General features: G+C 43.3%; 3 protein-coding genes across 3 annotated transcripts; 1 reads left to right on the top strand and 2 right to left on the bottom strand.

Moving 5' to 3' along the window:
* Window positions 1-2: 2 nt before the first annotated feature.
* On the bottom strand, window positions 3-3,924 carry cdc34b (cell division cycle 34 homolog (S. cerevisiae) b). The gene is made up of 5 exons (XM_061294658.1): window positions 3,163-3,924; window positions 2,973-3,059; window positions 2,538-2,635; window positions 1,796-1,930; window positions 3-1,595 (listed from the first exon to the last, which is right to left on the bottom strand). Exons 1-5 carry the CDS (start codon window positions 3,346-3,348, stop codon window positions 1,385-1,387), a joined length of 717 nt encoding a protein of 238 aa, XP_061150642.1. The 5' UTR covers window positions 3,349-3,924; the 3' UTR covers window positions 3-1,384.
* A 578-nt stretch (window positions 3,925-4,502) lies between these two features.
* On the top strand, window positions 4,503-8,341 carry cactin. Its single transcript, XM_061294495.1, has 10 exons — window positions 4,503-4,876; window positions 5,079-5,616; window positions 5,707-5,802; window positions 5,938-6,083; window positions 6,154-6,316; window positions 6,423-6,537; window positions 6,628-6,820; window positions 6,888-7,007; window positions 7,153-7,511; window positions 7,649-8,341. The coding sequence occupies exons 1-10, from the start codon at window positions 4,518-4,520 to the stop codon at window positions 8,137-8,139; spliced, it is 2,580 nt and encodes an 859-aa protein (XP_061150479.1). The 5' UTR covers window positions 4,503-4,517; the 3' UTR covers window positions 8,140-8,341.
* Window positions 8,322-15,509, bottom strand: sema4e (semaphorin 4e). Its single transcript, XM_061294516.1, has 15 exons — window positions 14,988-15,509; window positions 13,598-13,859; window positions 13,288-13,433; window positions 13,027-13,089; window positions 12,834-12,932; window positions 12,649-12,748; window positions 12,267-12,374; window positions 12,031-12,176; window positions 11,209-11,387; window positions 10,953-11,106; window positions 10,688-10,883; window positions 10,491-10,606; window positions 9,951-10,108; window positions 9,822-9,874; window positions 8,322-9,736 (listed from the first exon to the last, which is right to left on the bottom strand). Exons 2-15 carry the CDS (start codon window positions 13,704-13,706, stop codon window positions 9,264-9,266), a joined length of 2,100 nt encoding a protein of 699 aa, XP_061150500.1. The 5' UTR covers window positions 13,707-13,859; window positions 14,988-15,509; the 3' UTR covers window positions 8,322-9,263.
* Between the last annotated feature and the right edge of the window lie 278 nt (window positions 15,510-15,787).

Here is a 15,787-nt window from a genome sequence, read left to right as displayed (position 1 = left end):
GATTTTGTTCCAATAAATCTTTATTTTTAAATAGCCAAAAATTTAAAAATAAACAAGTGAAGAAAACAGGGTGATCATCATCCGTACAGCTACATGTGCATATCCGTCAAGGTCTGTCATTCTGAAAACGACCCACTATGTCGAATGTAATTGAATAATCCTGAGAAATCCAGTGAAGTCCAATTAGAGCAGATGAAACAATCAATACTGGTGACGAAAAATACCCACGAGTAAACACACCAACACTAAAAATATATCAAAATACTTAACTCACTACTAACACATAACAGTAAAATAAAATGGTGGTGGAATTGTTCTTTTTCACTTCCAAGGCTGAAAATCTTTTGAAACCCAGACAGATACTGCAACACCATTTCTCTGACACATTTTCTACACACGTTTAGTTGTCAAGCCTAATCTCGTCACATAAAACATTCTCAAGTGAAGGTTGCAGGCATTAGGTCTAACCATATAGAAAAAGTCTAATATTGCTTGCAAGAAGCATAAAATAAAGACGAGAATACAACAGCATACATTGCAGGGGGATTTAAAAGAACAAAAAAAAAGATAAACACCAATTTTGTTTAGTCAGGCATCAAACCTGAGGAGAAACAATTCTGATGAGCAAGTACTCTCCTCCCTCAGAAACCATAGTCAACATCTCGCTATCTTTATCAATATCTTAATCCCGCAATCAAAACGACAAAACACACCCGATGGAAACCAGAGGAGACGCAGCAAAGATAATTTTTTTTTAAAAGTAAAACTGGTGAACAGCATTTTGACCCAGCCGGCAGTCCACTTTTTTCCACTACTCTCTGTAATCGCACACACTCGTTATCAAAGCTGGAAGAAGATCACCATTTGCAAAAAAAATTCCAAAAGAAGGAAAAAGAAAATCCAATGTTTTCTGGCATGCAGATGATGTTTGAATAAAGTCCCATCCCTTTTGTTTTTCGCAGTTCACCACTCTAGGAAGTCGGTGAGACTTAATACCAGTAAGCAAAAATCAACTGGTTAGGGAAATTAGTAACAATGAAAGAAATTGTGAAGTGAATGATTTGTAAGTGTTTGCATCAGTGCAAAGTGGCATCACCCCCATTTGACCTTTTAGCAGTCAAAGAAGCACTATTTAAGTTGGCCTCTCTGATTTCAGGTCAAAAGTTTTTTTTTTTTCTTTTTTGCTGGTGCAAATCCACATGAGCCCATCAATTCAGCTTTAACAAAGAGCGCGCAAGCTAAGGTAAAATCATCTTGTTTCATTGGTTTACAAACAGGAGGTGTCAAATATTTCTCACTTGCAAACCTCAGACCTCTCGGACGACCCGGGCAGTAAAAGTGGGGTCATGTCACCAAAGATTGGTCACGCTGTGGCAAAGGCATGTCACGACTCTTCGTTGCCCGAGTCGTCTTCGTCGTAGCAGCAGTCGCCGTCTCCGTCCTCGACGTCGTCGTCGTCGTAATAATAGTCATAGAAGAGATCGGACCCCTCGTCGGGAGGTGGGGCGCGTGTGCGGACACAGTACTCGGCCAGCGTGGTGGGTACCTGAACCCCGTCGCGTTCCGCCTCAACCTTGGTGGCCAACACTTGTTTTCTGCAGGAGACATTCAACAATAATAGTTTAATGGGGTTCCCCAAGGGTCTGTGTTAGAGTCAAAATATTTACATTATATGTCTCTTATTTACATTTCTTAATATGGTGATGACACAGCTCTCTATTAATCAGGTAATATAAAATTACTTTGAATTCAGCATCTAGCCACTTTCAAGTTTGTTGCACGAGTAGCCGTTCACCTAATGATCTCGACATATTCCCGATCCTTGCCCTTGCTGTCCCTCCATTTGCGGTACATGACGGAGGCATCCACGTTGGCAGGAGAGAAGGTGTTTGGCTCATTCAGCAGTGAGATCACACTGAGCAAAATGGTTCTGAAAGCACAAAGGAGGGTCACGACATTAGAGCTTGACAAAATATAATAGCTGAAACATGACATGATATCGGAACTGTAAAGAGCATGCAAGCCAGTTTATAACAAATATATATTTTATACTGGGATGCTTTTTCATTGTGCCATGTGATCTGTGTAGATTTGGCTTGGCCCATAGCTGATGTCATGGTGTTCCTTCAACTAACTAGTTGAGAGTGAAACTGAATCAACTGCACTCTCTTGTTGCAAGTGAGTAGCGGGGGGGTCCACATCTCCTCATTTAATTTGCTTCAAGACAGGATTAATTGCCATTTTTTAACAAGTTAGTATACGGTAACAAGTGTGCTATTTTTTATTTTTTACTCTGTACTCTGGAAGACTTGATTAAACTTGATGACTGTGTTTAACTTCGGAGGCTTCACTGTATTGTGCAGGGAAACAGAAGATGCTAGCTGAGAGACAGAGATCATTTTTCACGGATGGTGTCGAATCGCCAAATATGGCGTCAACGTTCGTCTCTTGAGGCCGGACTCCTCTGAAGACAAATGTCATGTGATATAAGGGTCTGAGTCAAAGGCAGTAACCAGATAATGACAATTCATGCTAACCTGACATTCTGGGTGGGATTCCATCTCTCTGAAGGCAGTTCTCCACTTTGCGGGTCATCCACTGGTGGGTGCAATATAGAAATACATACATCTCCATTCTGAAAGAGGAGGGACGGAGTATTAATGATTGACATGTGACCAGCAGAGTCTGCTTGAATAGAGGTGGCAAAAGTACTCACATTCTGTACTTAAGCGGAACTACAGATACTAGACTGGTCTAAGAATCTGTTCTTTCAGAAAACTAAAAACTAGTCTCAGAAATGTACTTGAGTACAAAAGCAAAAAAAAAAAAGAATTTGTACTATCAATTACATACAATCCACTTTTGATAACTTGGCTCAATGATTTTTTTTTTGCCAATTTATACTGTAAGAAGATCTTGGAGTTTCACTATGCTGCTACATTTCCATGATGACTACTGTACTGTTGACACACCTCATAGATGTTGGGATGCCACATCTTAGTGAGGAATCTGAAGGAAGGTGGAGAATATGGGTAGTCCATGGGGAACTTGATCCGGGCCTAGAACGTAAAACACCACCAATATGTTATGTCACGTTCTGTTTCCTATCCACAGCATAATCGTTTCACCCGTCGCAGCAATTTGACTTGAAATGAGTTTTACCTTGAAGTAGCCCCCCTCATAGTGTGTATTGGGGGGTCCGAAAATGGCCACTTCCCAGTTGTACATGTCTGCCTCGTCCACCAGTGTTATTTTAAAGCCCTCGACGGGTTCCTCTTGGAGGCTCTTCATTTCCAGCATGAGCGCTTTCTGTGAACTAGCGACGTGAGAGCAATCGTGCTGCGCCATACTTGACACTTGGCTTCCCTCAAGTTATCTCTCCAATCGACAGCTGCTGACTCGTTTGTTGACGGCAACGCAGCTAAATTTGACCCCGCACACACTGGTCGAACCACCCGACACTACCGACGTGAGGATACAATGAAAACAGGCCAAAGCGAACTGGGATCGAACGCGGGTTGTGTTTGATACCAAAATCGGATCAATTATTTAGCGTCCACTCGCTGACTGGCGTAAACTAACCACATCATCGTTGCCGCCGAGTAACCAAAACTGTAGGTGGTCTACCTTAGAAAAGTAGCCGCGGATCTAAGCCGTAAATCTACTGGTAGCTTCTGGCTAAATAAGCTAGCTAAAGAAGACTACCTCACAACCAGATGGAGTCGATTTTTTTTTTTTTTTACCTTGTCGCGAATAGATGCTAACGCGCTGGTAACTGGGGGAAGCGTAACTGGTCTAACAAGACACGCCGTGACCGATTATAATCTTCTAATTAACGCCCAAAACCTTTATGGCTTGCGAACAGAGCGAAGAATGTTGTTGAAAAGAAGTCCTTTCTCCCCTGAAAACAGCCAATTGTGCAACGGGCTACTCTGGGATTTGTAGTCCAGTTTTTGTTTGTAAACATTGCCGTCTAGGATAAAAACAGGGGGAAATCCGAATAAAAATACCAATAAAACATGATGTAACATTCCATCAATAAAATACATTAAAATTGAGTAACTAACTCCTTATATTATATGTACTTTTATACCTAGGGTGTAATGCATAGAACTACATTCACCAGTTACAGGAAGTAACGCGAACGCGAGCCTTGTTTGCGTTTCTGAAAAGCTGCGCTGACCTATTTTTTCCAATGAAATAATTTTTATTTAATAAAGTGATGGTGTGTTGAGTGTTTGATTTCAGGGGTTTATTGGCGTAGACACCGGTCAACGTTTCAATTTTTATTTATAATAATCGAGCTTTGTGTGACATATTTCTCTTGCGCCATAATTACAGAAAGTACCTCCTTTATTTAGCTGCCCCTGTTTTGCCTGAACAAAAGGTTTTCCACAAATATTTACACTGTAGCACATATTAGAGTAACTATATCACGCATTATTTCCTGTTCTAATGTTAAATATTGATTGATGCATAACTATTGCAGATTCTGGAAAAAGAAAAACAGCTGGTGTATGACGTACAATGAACGCGACAAAATCATCTCAGGACCCTGCGTGGACGCAAAGTTCGTGATGGGACCGAAATCAAGACGACGTTCTCGCTCCATGTCCAGAAGTCCAAGCCGAGACCAACCAAACAGATCCAGAGTAAGCAGATCAAAATCTCCCGAAAGACGGACGAATCGTTCTCAATGTGCAGACCCAAAACGATCCGCTCGGGGTCATGCACGATCCGATAGCCGCGGCAGCAGCTCACCAGACCGACGACGGCCTCAACATCGGGATCGATCAAGTTCTCGAAGTGGTTCGGAGACCGACAGGAAGCAAAGAAAGCAACGTGTCAGGAGCAAATCTGAGGATAAATCGTCCAGGTACGGATGCTACGTTCAGATATTGATTCCATATCACCTCCTTTTGTTGACAAGGTTTATCTGCATGCAAGGAACACCCCTTAATAGTCAGTGTTTTTTTTTTAAAATGTATCGTTACGGGAAACTATCAGTTACAAAAACGTTTCCAGAATGACTTTTCAAAACACGCAGCATGTTTATTGAATCACATGTTTTACCTCAGTCCTGATTCAGATCATCCTCGAGAGAGAGGGAGAAGAAACATGCAGACCCGAAAAGTAACATCTCAAGAGAGAAGGAAGGAACGGTCTTCTTCATGCTCCCCGGGCGGAAGCACTGAAAGAGAGCGTGGAAGACGAAGAAGCCCCAGTAGAGACAGACAGAGACAGCAAGAGCGAGATAGAGAGAGGAAATCTGAAAAAGACAAAAGAAATAAGAGTAGTGAAAGGGAGCATGGGAAGAGCATCCAAGGCAGAAACCGAGGGAGACCTCAGTCCAGTTCGGCCGACTCCTCAGAAAGCTCGGGCTCTGATCGGGAGAGCAGGACCGTTAAAGACAAGGAAGACAAGAATAAACAGAAGGAGATGATGAAGGCTCTGGAGACACCAGAAGAGAAGCGAGCCAGGAGGTTGACTAAAAAAGAGACAAAGGAAAAGAAGAGGAGAGAAAAGATGGGTTGGAGTGAAGAGTACATGGGATACACCAATGCAGACAACCCTTTTGGTGATAATAACCTACTGGGCACATTCAAATGGCAAAAGGTATGTTTGGAAGCTGAGCACGTTTGATTAGATCACCTTTTCTAAATGGCCTTTTATATCTTATACACTGTCTTGTTTGTATTTTGTCAGGCTTTGGATAAGAAAGGTATCGGCCACCTCGGGGAGAAAGATCTTAAGGAGAGAAACAAACGCATCCAGGAGGAGAATCGCAGAGAACTTCAGAAGGTTGGTTTATGCAAACTGAACGATTTAGAAACCGCGACCCTCCGGTTCCAACGCCCAAATCATCTTGCGTTACCTCCTGTTGCTCGTAATGAGCAACTCAACAATCGAATCGGTGTGCATCTGAATTTGTCGTAGGTAAAGCAGCTGCGTTTGGAACGTGAGCGAGAGAAGGCAATGAGGGAGACAGAACTGGAGATGCTGCAGAGGGAGAAAGAAGCGGAGCATTTCAAGACCTGGGCCGAGCAGGAGGACAACTTCCATCTGCATCAAGCCAAACTACGGCATGTAGTGAAGCAAAGATGCCAGGAATGTGCTTTTTGGAGTCCAAAAAATGTAAACATTTGTGTCCAGGTCTAAGATAAGAATCCGCGACGGCCGTGCGAAACCCATCGATCTGTTGGCGAAGTACATCAGTGCCGAAGATGACGATCTGGCTGTTGAGATGCATGAACCGTACACCTTCCTCAATGGGCTGACGGTCACAGACATGGATGACCTTCTGGAGGATATCAAGGTCGGTGCTGCGGTTACACTTGAGTAGACTAGAGGTCGAGGAAATCCACATTAAATTTTGCTGACGCTTTCAGAACTGTTGACGTGAGTCTTGCTGTACTCCTCAGGTTTACATGGAATTGGAACAAGGCAAGAATGTGGATTTCTGGAGAGACATGACCACCATCACCGAGGATGAAATCAGCAAACTGAGAAAACTGGAAGCGTCCGAGAAGGGACCAGGTTCGTCATTTCCGAATGGTCACGTTATAGTTTGACAGGTTACAGCATCGAAAGAGAAATTCACTCGCCTTTTGTTTGAATGATCCTCAGGTGACCGCCGGGATGGCATCAACACAGCAGTGAGCAGCGACGTCCAGACTGTATTCAAAGGGAAGACGTACAGCCAGCTGCAGGCTCTACATCTCAACATAGAGACCAAGATTCGGGCCGGAGGATCCAACCTCGACATCGGGTACTGGGAGAGTCTGCTTCAGCAAGTCCGAGTTTACATGGCTAGAGCCAGGTATGTATAACATATAATTTTTTTTTTTTTCCGCAATTGGTGTGTAACATCACAATCTGGGTGACAGGTTGAGAGAGCGACACCAGGACGTGTTGCGTCAAAAGTTGTTCAAACTGAAGCAGGAGCAAGGCGTAGACAGCGAACCGTTGTTCCCCATCATTAAGGAAGAGCTGAGGAGCGACGACATGTAAGTGAACGGAAAAAAACAATGCAGTGGAGTCTTCTGAGTCCCAGCACAATTCATACTGTTTAAGTTTTACTTGAAAATATTTTTGATGCATCCAGTTTTTGGCAGAACTACTTTTCCAATTAAACATCTTTTTACCCCTTAGAAGTGACAATAAAGTGGCGGGCCGATCAGGCGCTTCAACCTCAGAAGGGCCCGACCACTCGCCTTCGCCCTCATCCCAAAACAAAGCAGGGGATGACGGCCCGTCCACATCTACTGCGGAACCCGGTGACCGAAAAGAGGAAGGAGGGGAAAGCGGGGGGAAAAAGGACGACGAGAAGGGCGAGGAGGCGGTGTTGACGGAGGAGGATCTGATCCAGCAGAGCCAGGCAGAGTATGATTCGGGTCGCTACAGTCCCACGCTACTCACGTCGTCTGAGCTGCCACTGGACTCGCACACCATCACTCCTGAGGAGGACGCGCATAGGCTGCAGTTGGCACGCAGACAGCTGCAGGTCACAGGTATGAGATTAAGGCGATCGTGTTGAGTAATAACGTTGTGAACCGCTTGAGTCAGAATTGAGGGTCCAAGTCGACAGTTTTTAAAAAAAAAAAAAAAACATGGCATATTGTTGATCATCTCCGCGTCTCTCCACTAGGTGACGCCACAGAGAGCCCCGAGGATGTCTTTGTGCGTCGAGCCAAAGAGGGAATGGGCAACGACGAGGCCCAGTTCAGCGTGGAGATTCCCGTGTCGGGCAAGATGTACCTGTGGGCAGACAAATACCGACCCAGAAAACCCCGCTTCTTCAACAGGGTCCATACCGGTTTTGAGTGGAACAAATACAACCAGACCCATTACGACTTTGACAACCCTCCACCCAAGATCGTCCAGGGCTATAAATTTAATATTTTCTACCCGGACCTGATAAACAAGCGCTCCACACCTCAGTACTTCCTTGAGCCCAGTCCTGACAACAAGGACTTTGGGATCCTAAGGTTCCATGCCGGCCCACCATATGAGGACATCGCCTTTAAGATAGTGAACAGAGAGTGGGAGTATTCACACCGACACGGCTTTCGTTGTCAGTTTTCTAACGGGATCTTTCAGCTGTGGTTCCACTTCAAGAGGTACCGCTACAGGAGGTGAAGCTCACGCACCTTCATTTTAATGTTCTTAAGCCCAACCTCTCATTTCGGGGTAGTTAGGGTTCTACAAATCTGTAAAAGTGTTTAATTCAGTCTGCTTCATAAGAAAAAAAAAAATCAGTTTCCTTTTTATCATCCCATTTTTTGTTTCTTTTCTATTTTGTATACATTGAATTACAAAGATTAAAGTGGTTATTCTAGTGCCTCTGACACATTTATTTATTTATTCTTAAGTCATTTTTTTTTACAAAGCCTACAGACAAAACAATTAACTAGCACATCTGTTAGAAGTTAAAAAATCTGGCTAACAAAAAATAAAATGATGCAAATGTTAAAGTCTGGGTGGGGTTCTGAGTGTCCAGGTCCCAGCGGTTACAGTCTTTATCAAAGCCAAAATTTCCTCGAAGGATTTTCCTTTTATCCTGATGTTGCTAAAGTTCCACAGAAAAGATGGCCGTTGTAAAAAAAAATCCAGGCAAAAAGGAAACAACCACAGGGGCCAGATGACAACCTGCAGTCTGACCGCCGAGAGGCCTTCCGTTTCCCTTTCCCCTTGAGGTAATTCAGGATTGCCTTTCGGGCTGAGCTGATTCTCTTAACAGTGGCAGCAGGAGGAGCCAATGTTGGCAGACACAAGCAAAATCCTTAACTAGCTTGATATCCATGCAGCCATCCATTTTCAATTGCGCAATAATCCCCAGCATAAGCATAAATCAACATTTGAGCATGCAGGTTCTATCCTTCAAGTTTAGCAGTACATGGCCAGGCGCCAATTTACTAAAGAGAACTTGGGATGCAATTTATAAACAACACTAATAGTCCCATTATAACAACATGTTATCACAATGGGACCATTACTGTTGTTTATACGCCTGTTGTCACCATTGTTCTTATTTCCCTCCCACGGTTTCTCAACCCCTCTTCCCCATTTCCTTGCTCCAGCCGTCCTCTGTCCCTCCATCTCAACCCAACCAGCCAAGTCAGAACCCTGGGTTCTGTTTGAGGTTTTCAAGGATCAATTTTAAATGAAAACATGGTGGTTCAAGCCTCAAGACTAAACATTAAGAAATACAAGCCAACACACACAAAGACAGCATACATACAGGCATCTTACAAAATCTAATCTCACAGTGGGCCTCCATCCTCCTGCCCATTTGACTCGTAGGATTTTCCCCTATTCTTTTTGCTGCAGTTCCAGGGAAGAGGTAGATGGCCTTTGTAAAAATTCCAGGCCAAAAGGGCCACCAGAGAAACAACCAGAAGCCCGACGACAACCTGCAGTCCGACCACAGAGGAACCTTTCGTCCGAGCTTGAGGCGCTCTCGGTTCCCCTTTCAAGCTGAGCTGATACTCCGCCACAGTGGCGGCGTACGCGTCAATTTTGGAGCGCTCCACCGACAGGCAGTGGTAGCGGCCGGCGTCGGAGTCCGAGGCGTTGAGAATGATGAGTCCGTCTTGTAGGATCTGATGGCGGCTTGAAGAAACCACAAGGTGACCGTCTTGCTCCCACTTGGTTGTTGCCAAGTTTGACGATGAAGGGCAGAAAAGTTTCACGCTCCCACCAGGCGAGAAAAAATGGTTAACAACATGGACGGGATCTGAAAACAAAACATTAACGTCACCAAAATCGTGAAACTGGGACAAACGGCAACTTTAATTTGCCCCTTACGAAAAAAAACTCACCAGCTGTTGGACAGAGAGAGGCGTTCCCTTCTCTTACACTCTGGATTAGCTGCCTAAATCAAATCGCAACAATTCCACTTAGTTTAGCCGACAATCATAATATTCCTTACAAGGAGGAAAAATGTCTACCTCTGTGTACTGGAAAGGGCGACGCAACTCCCAGCATCTGTATCCCATCCGCAGTAGGGATCTCTTGCCAGAATACAATCCAAACAAGACGAAGATCTCTCACAGGCGGCGAGAGGCACCTGCGCCACTCCCGAGTCGGAGCCCGCGTATAGTCGCTTCTGTAAATGGTGATTGAGGTGAATGCATTTCGACACAATAAACCACAGGTGTCAAAGTCAAGGCCCGGGGGCCAGATACGGCCCGTCACATCATTTTATATCAAATTTGTGTGTCATTACTAGAATTGCAAATCGTCTTCACTTTTAATATCTTTTTTTTTAAATATTTGACCAGTTTTTACTCATCAGATTTGAAAACGAGTTATTTGTCAGTTTGTTTTGAAGCTTTTACTCTATATAATATGAGGCGCCCATACATTTATTCGGGTTGACAGTCATAATGGCCCTCCGAAAGAAGCTATGACTGCAATGCGGCCCGCGAGAAAAATGAGTTTGACACCCCTGCAATAAACGTCAAACGGCGAGGGCTGCATGTTGTTACCGTGACGTCGGAAAAGCGCAGGATCTTAACTGCCTCGCGGGATTGGAAAAGCTGAACTTGTTCAATGATGAACATCTCGCCGTCGTAGTTTACTGCTTTGACAAGGGCGCCGTCCTCTAAAAACAGATCAAATAAATACAATGGTATTGTCATTATGTTATTTTCCTGTAAAACAAAGGGACAACGTATGGACGTACCTGTGCCTATGAACATCACATGGTAATCGTGGCCATCCGTTGCTTGCACTTGGTTGACCACAATGCTCGTAAAGGCGGCTCCTCTTCTCTCTAGTAGAGGTTTCTCGCCTTTTGGCTGAATAATGTCATCCATCAGAGGCCTATCTTTGATGAAGTGAAGGGTTTGGTCCGGGAGGTCCAGAGACCCAGTTTGACACTGGAATAGGGGAGGGGGTGCTGATAAAGCATTCTTTGAAGGACTAATCTACAGCACGTAAACACTCACAGATCCAGGTCGAGGGTCAGGGACCTCCCCGCTGTATGGCGCCCAAATGAAGGAGGATTCGACAGGGACCAGCGTCTTGAACTGCCCCTCCGCAAACACTCGGTTGATGTCAGATATGTTGTACGCACACACTGCAGACAGGTCAGACGTGTCGCTGAAACACAAACACGCAGAAAATGAGAAAGCTCTCTGCGTTCCAGTGAATGCAGACTTAACCAAAACATTTTCTAGATAAGATGATAAAAATCAAACATACGACTGTGGGGTGAAGATGGCGTAGAATAAACAGTTATTCCAGTGCTGCTGCGGATCACACCAGCGGTATGTATTTTGGATGATGTTGGGCAGCTGCGAGCCCAGGACAGGACATTCCAGCCTGGCTTTCAGGAAGGATGTCCACTTTCTCTGCAAGGTCCTCCGTCCTCCTACGTCTGCCTAGGAAAACAAAGACAGTTCATAAGGCTACAGTCTTTTCCATTAGCAGCCATTTATTTCAACTTGCAGTAAAAGTGGAAGTTGAAGGGCTGTCACTATCAAATATTTTTAGAATTGATTAATCGGATACAGCTTTATTTGCATTGTGTATTAAAAGAAGAAAAATCCCAGACTACTTTTTATTAACCAATTTTTTAAAATTATTAAAAAAAAAAAAACAACACAACAGTTAAGCAATTTCGAATAAAAAAAAGATTGCGAGTCATTGTTTTCCAAAGTAAAAGCAGATGTTAATGTCTTTTTTTTTTTTTAACGCAAAAGATAAATCAGTCTGCTTTCATAAAGGACTGGAGAAATAACTTTTGAGAAGATTTCGTTAAAAATAGCTCTAACCAATGACTAGGTTATTAAAAGACAAGGCGAATCATTTGAGAATCAATTTGTTGTCGATTAATCGATTGTACCAAAAACAAAAGCATTTTTCAAAACAATCTTTGTCAGAATTTCAAGCAGGGAGGGAACCAAGTAAAGGAAACATGTCAAAACCAGGTTACGCTACAAAGCAGTGGAAAGTTAAGTTGTGAAAGTATCGTGAGGAAACAAAACAGGAAGTTTATTTTTATGTATATTTTTTTAATTTCACCTTGCAGACACGAGCTACACGAGAAACCACTACCGGTTTCTTGTAGCAGTCGTACTCAACTGCCGTTTCGCTGAAAAACAAGTAGACCTTGTCATCATTGTCCTGATCGCTTTCTGGCATTTGAGCTAGAGAGACAAAGTTGGGCTCTAGCATAAGGAGAAGAAAAATAAACATGTTAGTTTCCAGCAGCTGAATCCTTTCAAAAAATTGTGTCCAAAAGGTCAAGCGCACATCACCATTGAGCCAGGAGGTTTTTATCTCAGTTCGAATGGGAGGAGAGCTGCGCATTAAGACCAACTCCGAGCCCAGGAAGTTCATTGACGTGGCCGAGTACAAGTTATTGTCTGCCAAAAAACGCAGAAGATTTGGATTTGTACGATTTTTTTGCTGTACACCCTCAAACAATTTTTCTGGTGTTATCTTAGCGATTAGCATTGGGTGCTTCTTGTGTTGCATGCAGATCTGCATTTAGCGATAATAATGCTTATTAGAAGTGTTGCTATGGAGACGAAGTGACGAAAAATTATAATTTCAACGATGAAAAAGACAAGTCCTTCAGCGCTTGTGTACACTATTACATATTTTTTATACTTTCCATCACGTGCAACATTGACTCACCAACCATGATGGAGGCATGTTTTTGGAAAGGATTAAAAGGACATTTCCCTTTACCATCTTCGGCCTTCTTCTCCAGTGTGAGTTCTCCATTTGCATAAGACTACAGAGATAATCAATCATGTGATTTAATTGCAATCGATCTTCGGCATAAAACCCGAGAAAGCAAGAACATAAATTGGGCTCACCATGTAGTCACACTCGGGATCAAACGCATTGGTTCCGCACACGTACATCCTGTTATCCTCCATCTTGTGCAGAATCTTGATATAGTTCTTGCACTCTGTCTGTTTTTTTTTGGTTGTTTTAAAACAAGCAACAACTATGTAGCTCCACATTTCATTGATTTTAAATAACAAAAAAAAAAGTATCCCAACTCACTTCAAGATCTCTTCCTTTGTTGTGACAGTCATCCATTTGCTCTTGCGTCACCTCCCATTTCACCTTAAAAAAGTGGGAAATATTTTTTATGTCACTCTTTTCGAAACACATCTTTACCCTGGTCTGATTGTGAGTTGCTATTTTTCATTTTGTTGATTGTGCATCTTTTAGAATGTCTTCTTGAATGTTCTGAAAGTTCTCAAAAGTATGCCGGCAATGTAGCGAGACAGAAGAGGCCATTGCTGCATCGCTAGTTCTTACAAAGGCTTGTTTCTTGGAAATGTCCTCGAGGTCAAGGGCAAAAAGCGCCTCCCTGGCACCCAGCAGCAGCAGCTTCATGTCCTCTCGCAACAGCATGACGCTATAGTTGGACACCCCTTCTTCGCGAAAGAGACGAATATTGCCGTCTGAGACACAAGAGAGGACGGGATTACTTCACGAAGCAGAAAAGCAACCAGATTAATTTATTGATTAGTGTTTGTGGGAAAAAAAAAATCCAAGCATCACATCTGGCTTCGGAGGCTCCACTGTAACCTTGCAATTCAAAGTTTCACAAGAAAACAATACTCACTGTGATAGGGCACATATCTGCGGGGGACGAGGTCCAGTGGTGAGTCATCATCCAGCATCAAGGCCAGAGGGAGGAACAGAAACGCGCTGATACAGAACAGGGGCTGCATGGCTTCTTTGTGTGAGGGCAATTAAAGAGTCATCCACTAGTACAGGCAACTAGTGTCATCTGTGAAGCGCTGACGTTTGTAGTAAGTGAAGGGCCTTTTCGGTGGTTCCGCTTAGTAGGCGGCCCATGGTGAGATGGATACCACAGAGACAAACTGGGGAGGGGTGAAAGACACAAAGTTATACAGGCATCAGAATCTTGTCGCACAGGGCCTGAAAAATTATCAACGGCAAAACCATGCAAACAAAGGGAAGGGACGACAAAGAAAGAAAGAAAGGCTGCAGAGTGGCAGTAATTCTGCCAATGCCATAGTCATGTTAATGCAGGGCCATGAAAAGCATTCAGCGGGGTGTCAACTTTAGCTCTCGTGCAAAACCAACACAAAAAAGATTCACACACACTGAAGCAAAACTCGGAGGACACGTAAGAGGCGTTTTTGCAACACTGCTTTTGTAACCCTGGTTTCCTGCATCGTGCTGTTTCGAATCCAACTCCATTTGGAGTGTGCAAGGCCAGGCTCGGTTCTTGTTGTGGTGTCTCGCTATTGTGTCTTTCTTGACTGATTAAGACAACCTGCTCAGTGAGTGTTTGCTAGCGTCCGTGCCAAGAGCTGATGAGCTGCAGCATGTCAGAGAATGTACGTTTGATAAGAGAGTTCGCATTTTTTTCCGCCTGAGGTCAAAGCTAGAACACACACACACGCACCCTTGTCAATCATATTCTTTCCTGAAAAAAATTCCCAAGCATGAGCAGAAGCACGTGTTTGTTAATGATGATATGCATCAAAAAGAACGCTGAAAGAAAAGCTTCAACAGTAGTTGTGTGAAGATTTGAACGTACTAGTCTGGCTACAGTAGTTTAGCCAAAGCCCCGCCCCTCACACGCACGACCGTCATTTTCAAACATGGCCATTTATAATCCTATTTGAGCATGAAATTGTGTATCTGGGATTGTCACAGATATTAGGGCAATGCAATTACTCGAATTTTGATTTTAAAAAAAGATTATTACAGACCACGATTACAAAATTGACATAATTGTAAAAAAAAAAACACGATTGTTAATATGCATTAATATCCAATGCACTGTTTGTTGTGTTGACCCACATCCAAAACGACATAAGGGGAACGCATTGATCCGTAGATGTGCACAGTCAACATTACTAGGTTAATGACTTACCTACACCTGGACATAACCCAGCCTTAATACAAAGTCCCGACAATTGTTTTACGGAGCGCGCATTCATACCATGTGACCAGTCCATAATAAATTAATCACTTACCCGTAACGCCACTGACAAAAGAAGTAGTCTCCTTCCACCTGTTTTACTTTAGTCAAACACTACAAAATGTACCATACTAATTCCTTTTCGGTAGTCGGAAAAAAAGTGTTGAATGGCAAATAATAATTTTGGGGGGAAAAAAGAAAACAAAAAAAAAGCTACCACAGCTTGTTACGTCGTCGCGTCGTTGGCCTGCCAGAAGAACGCAGCAAAAATATCCTTGCAAAAAGTTTAGATTACTCTTTTACTTTCCCCTTTAAAAAGCAGCAGATATTCCGTTTTTGTAGAAAGGCTTTTGGAACTGGAAAGGAAATGCGGCGTAAAGCTGCTGGCGCGGCTTAAAGATGCGTCTGTCTATTCCTCGCAGTCTTCTTAAGGCAGGCGTTGAGACGATAAAAGGTGCTGAATGGGCTTATTTAAATCACCCCCACACAATTACATACATTCTTGCGCTCTACACTACTATGGCGTGTGTGCAAGAGAGAACTGGGGAGGCGTTTAGACTTAGCTGGTATATGGCCGCACCTTTTTCAACATAACAAGCCCAAACAAGCGTGAGAGAGAGAGAGAGTACAGCTTTTGCAACTCTGCACTGTGCATGTTAGTATGACAGACATATTTCCGGCTTAGCTCTTATAAGAAGATGAATAATGTGCCAACACAAACTGAATTTGAGTTTATATTTAAAATTAAATTGATAAACTTACATAATTCCATTGAAAACCTAATGCATTTCAGTTTGCTGGAAACTATTAGATCCTCACTGAAATAGAATATTTTCGCTTTCAGCTCTTTCAATT

This window comes from Syngnathus typhle, linkage group LG13 (assembly GCF_033458585.1).
Source record: "Syngnathus typhle isolate RoL2023-S1 ecotype Sweden linkage group LG13, RoL_Styp_1.0, whole genome shotgun sequence".
Classification (NCBI taxonomy): domain Eukaryota; kingdom Metazoa; phylum Chordata; class Actinopteri; order Syngnathiformes; family Syngnathidae; genus Syngnathus; species Syngnathus typhle.
This window is presented reverse-complemented; position numbering and strand designations above follow the sequence as displayed.

Bases quoted from the DNA above. Each gene is read 5' to 3' on its own strand.
- cdc34b (XM_061294658.1), bottom strand. From the start codon at position 3,348: ATGGCGCAGCACGATTGCTCTCACGTCGCTAGTTCACAGAAAGCGCTC. The intron at 1,931-2,537 runs GTTAGCATGAAT...TTGTGCTTTCAG, and splicing joins AATCCCACCCAGAATGTCAG to AACCATTTTGCTCAGTGTGA. The intron at 1,596-1,795 runs GTGAACGGCTAC...TGTCTCCTGCAG, and splicing joins GAATATGTCGAGATCATTAG to AAAACAAGTGTTGGCCACCA.
- cactin (XM_061294495.1), top strand. From the start codon at position 4,518: ATGACGTACAATGAACGCGACAAAATCATCTCAGGACCCTGCGTGGAC. The intron at 4,877-5,078 runs GTACGGATGCTA...GTTTTACCTCAG, and splicing joins TCTGAGGATAAATCGTCCAG to TCCTGATTCAGATCATCCTC. The intron at 7,512-7,648 runs GTATGAGATTAA...TCTCTCCACTAG, and splicing joins CAGACAGCTGCAGGTCACAG to GTGACGCCACAGAGAGCCCC.
- sema4e (XM_061294516.1), bottom strand. From the start codon at position 13,706: ATGCAGCCCCTGTTCTGTATCAGCGCGTTTCTGTTCCTCCCTCTGGCC. The intron at 11,107-11,208 runs GTATGTTTGATT...TTTGTGTTTCAG, and splicing joins GCCATCTTCACCCCACAGTC to CGACACGTCTGACCTGTCTG. The intron at 10,607-10,687 runs GTACGTCCATAC...ATCTGTTTTTAG, and splicing joins TGTGATGTTCATAGGCACAG to AGGACGGCGCCCTTGTCAAA.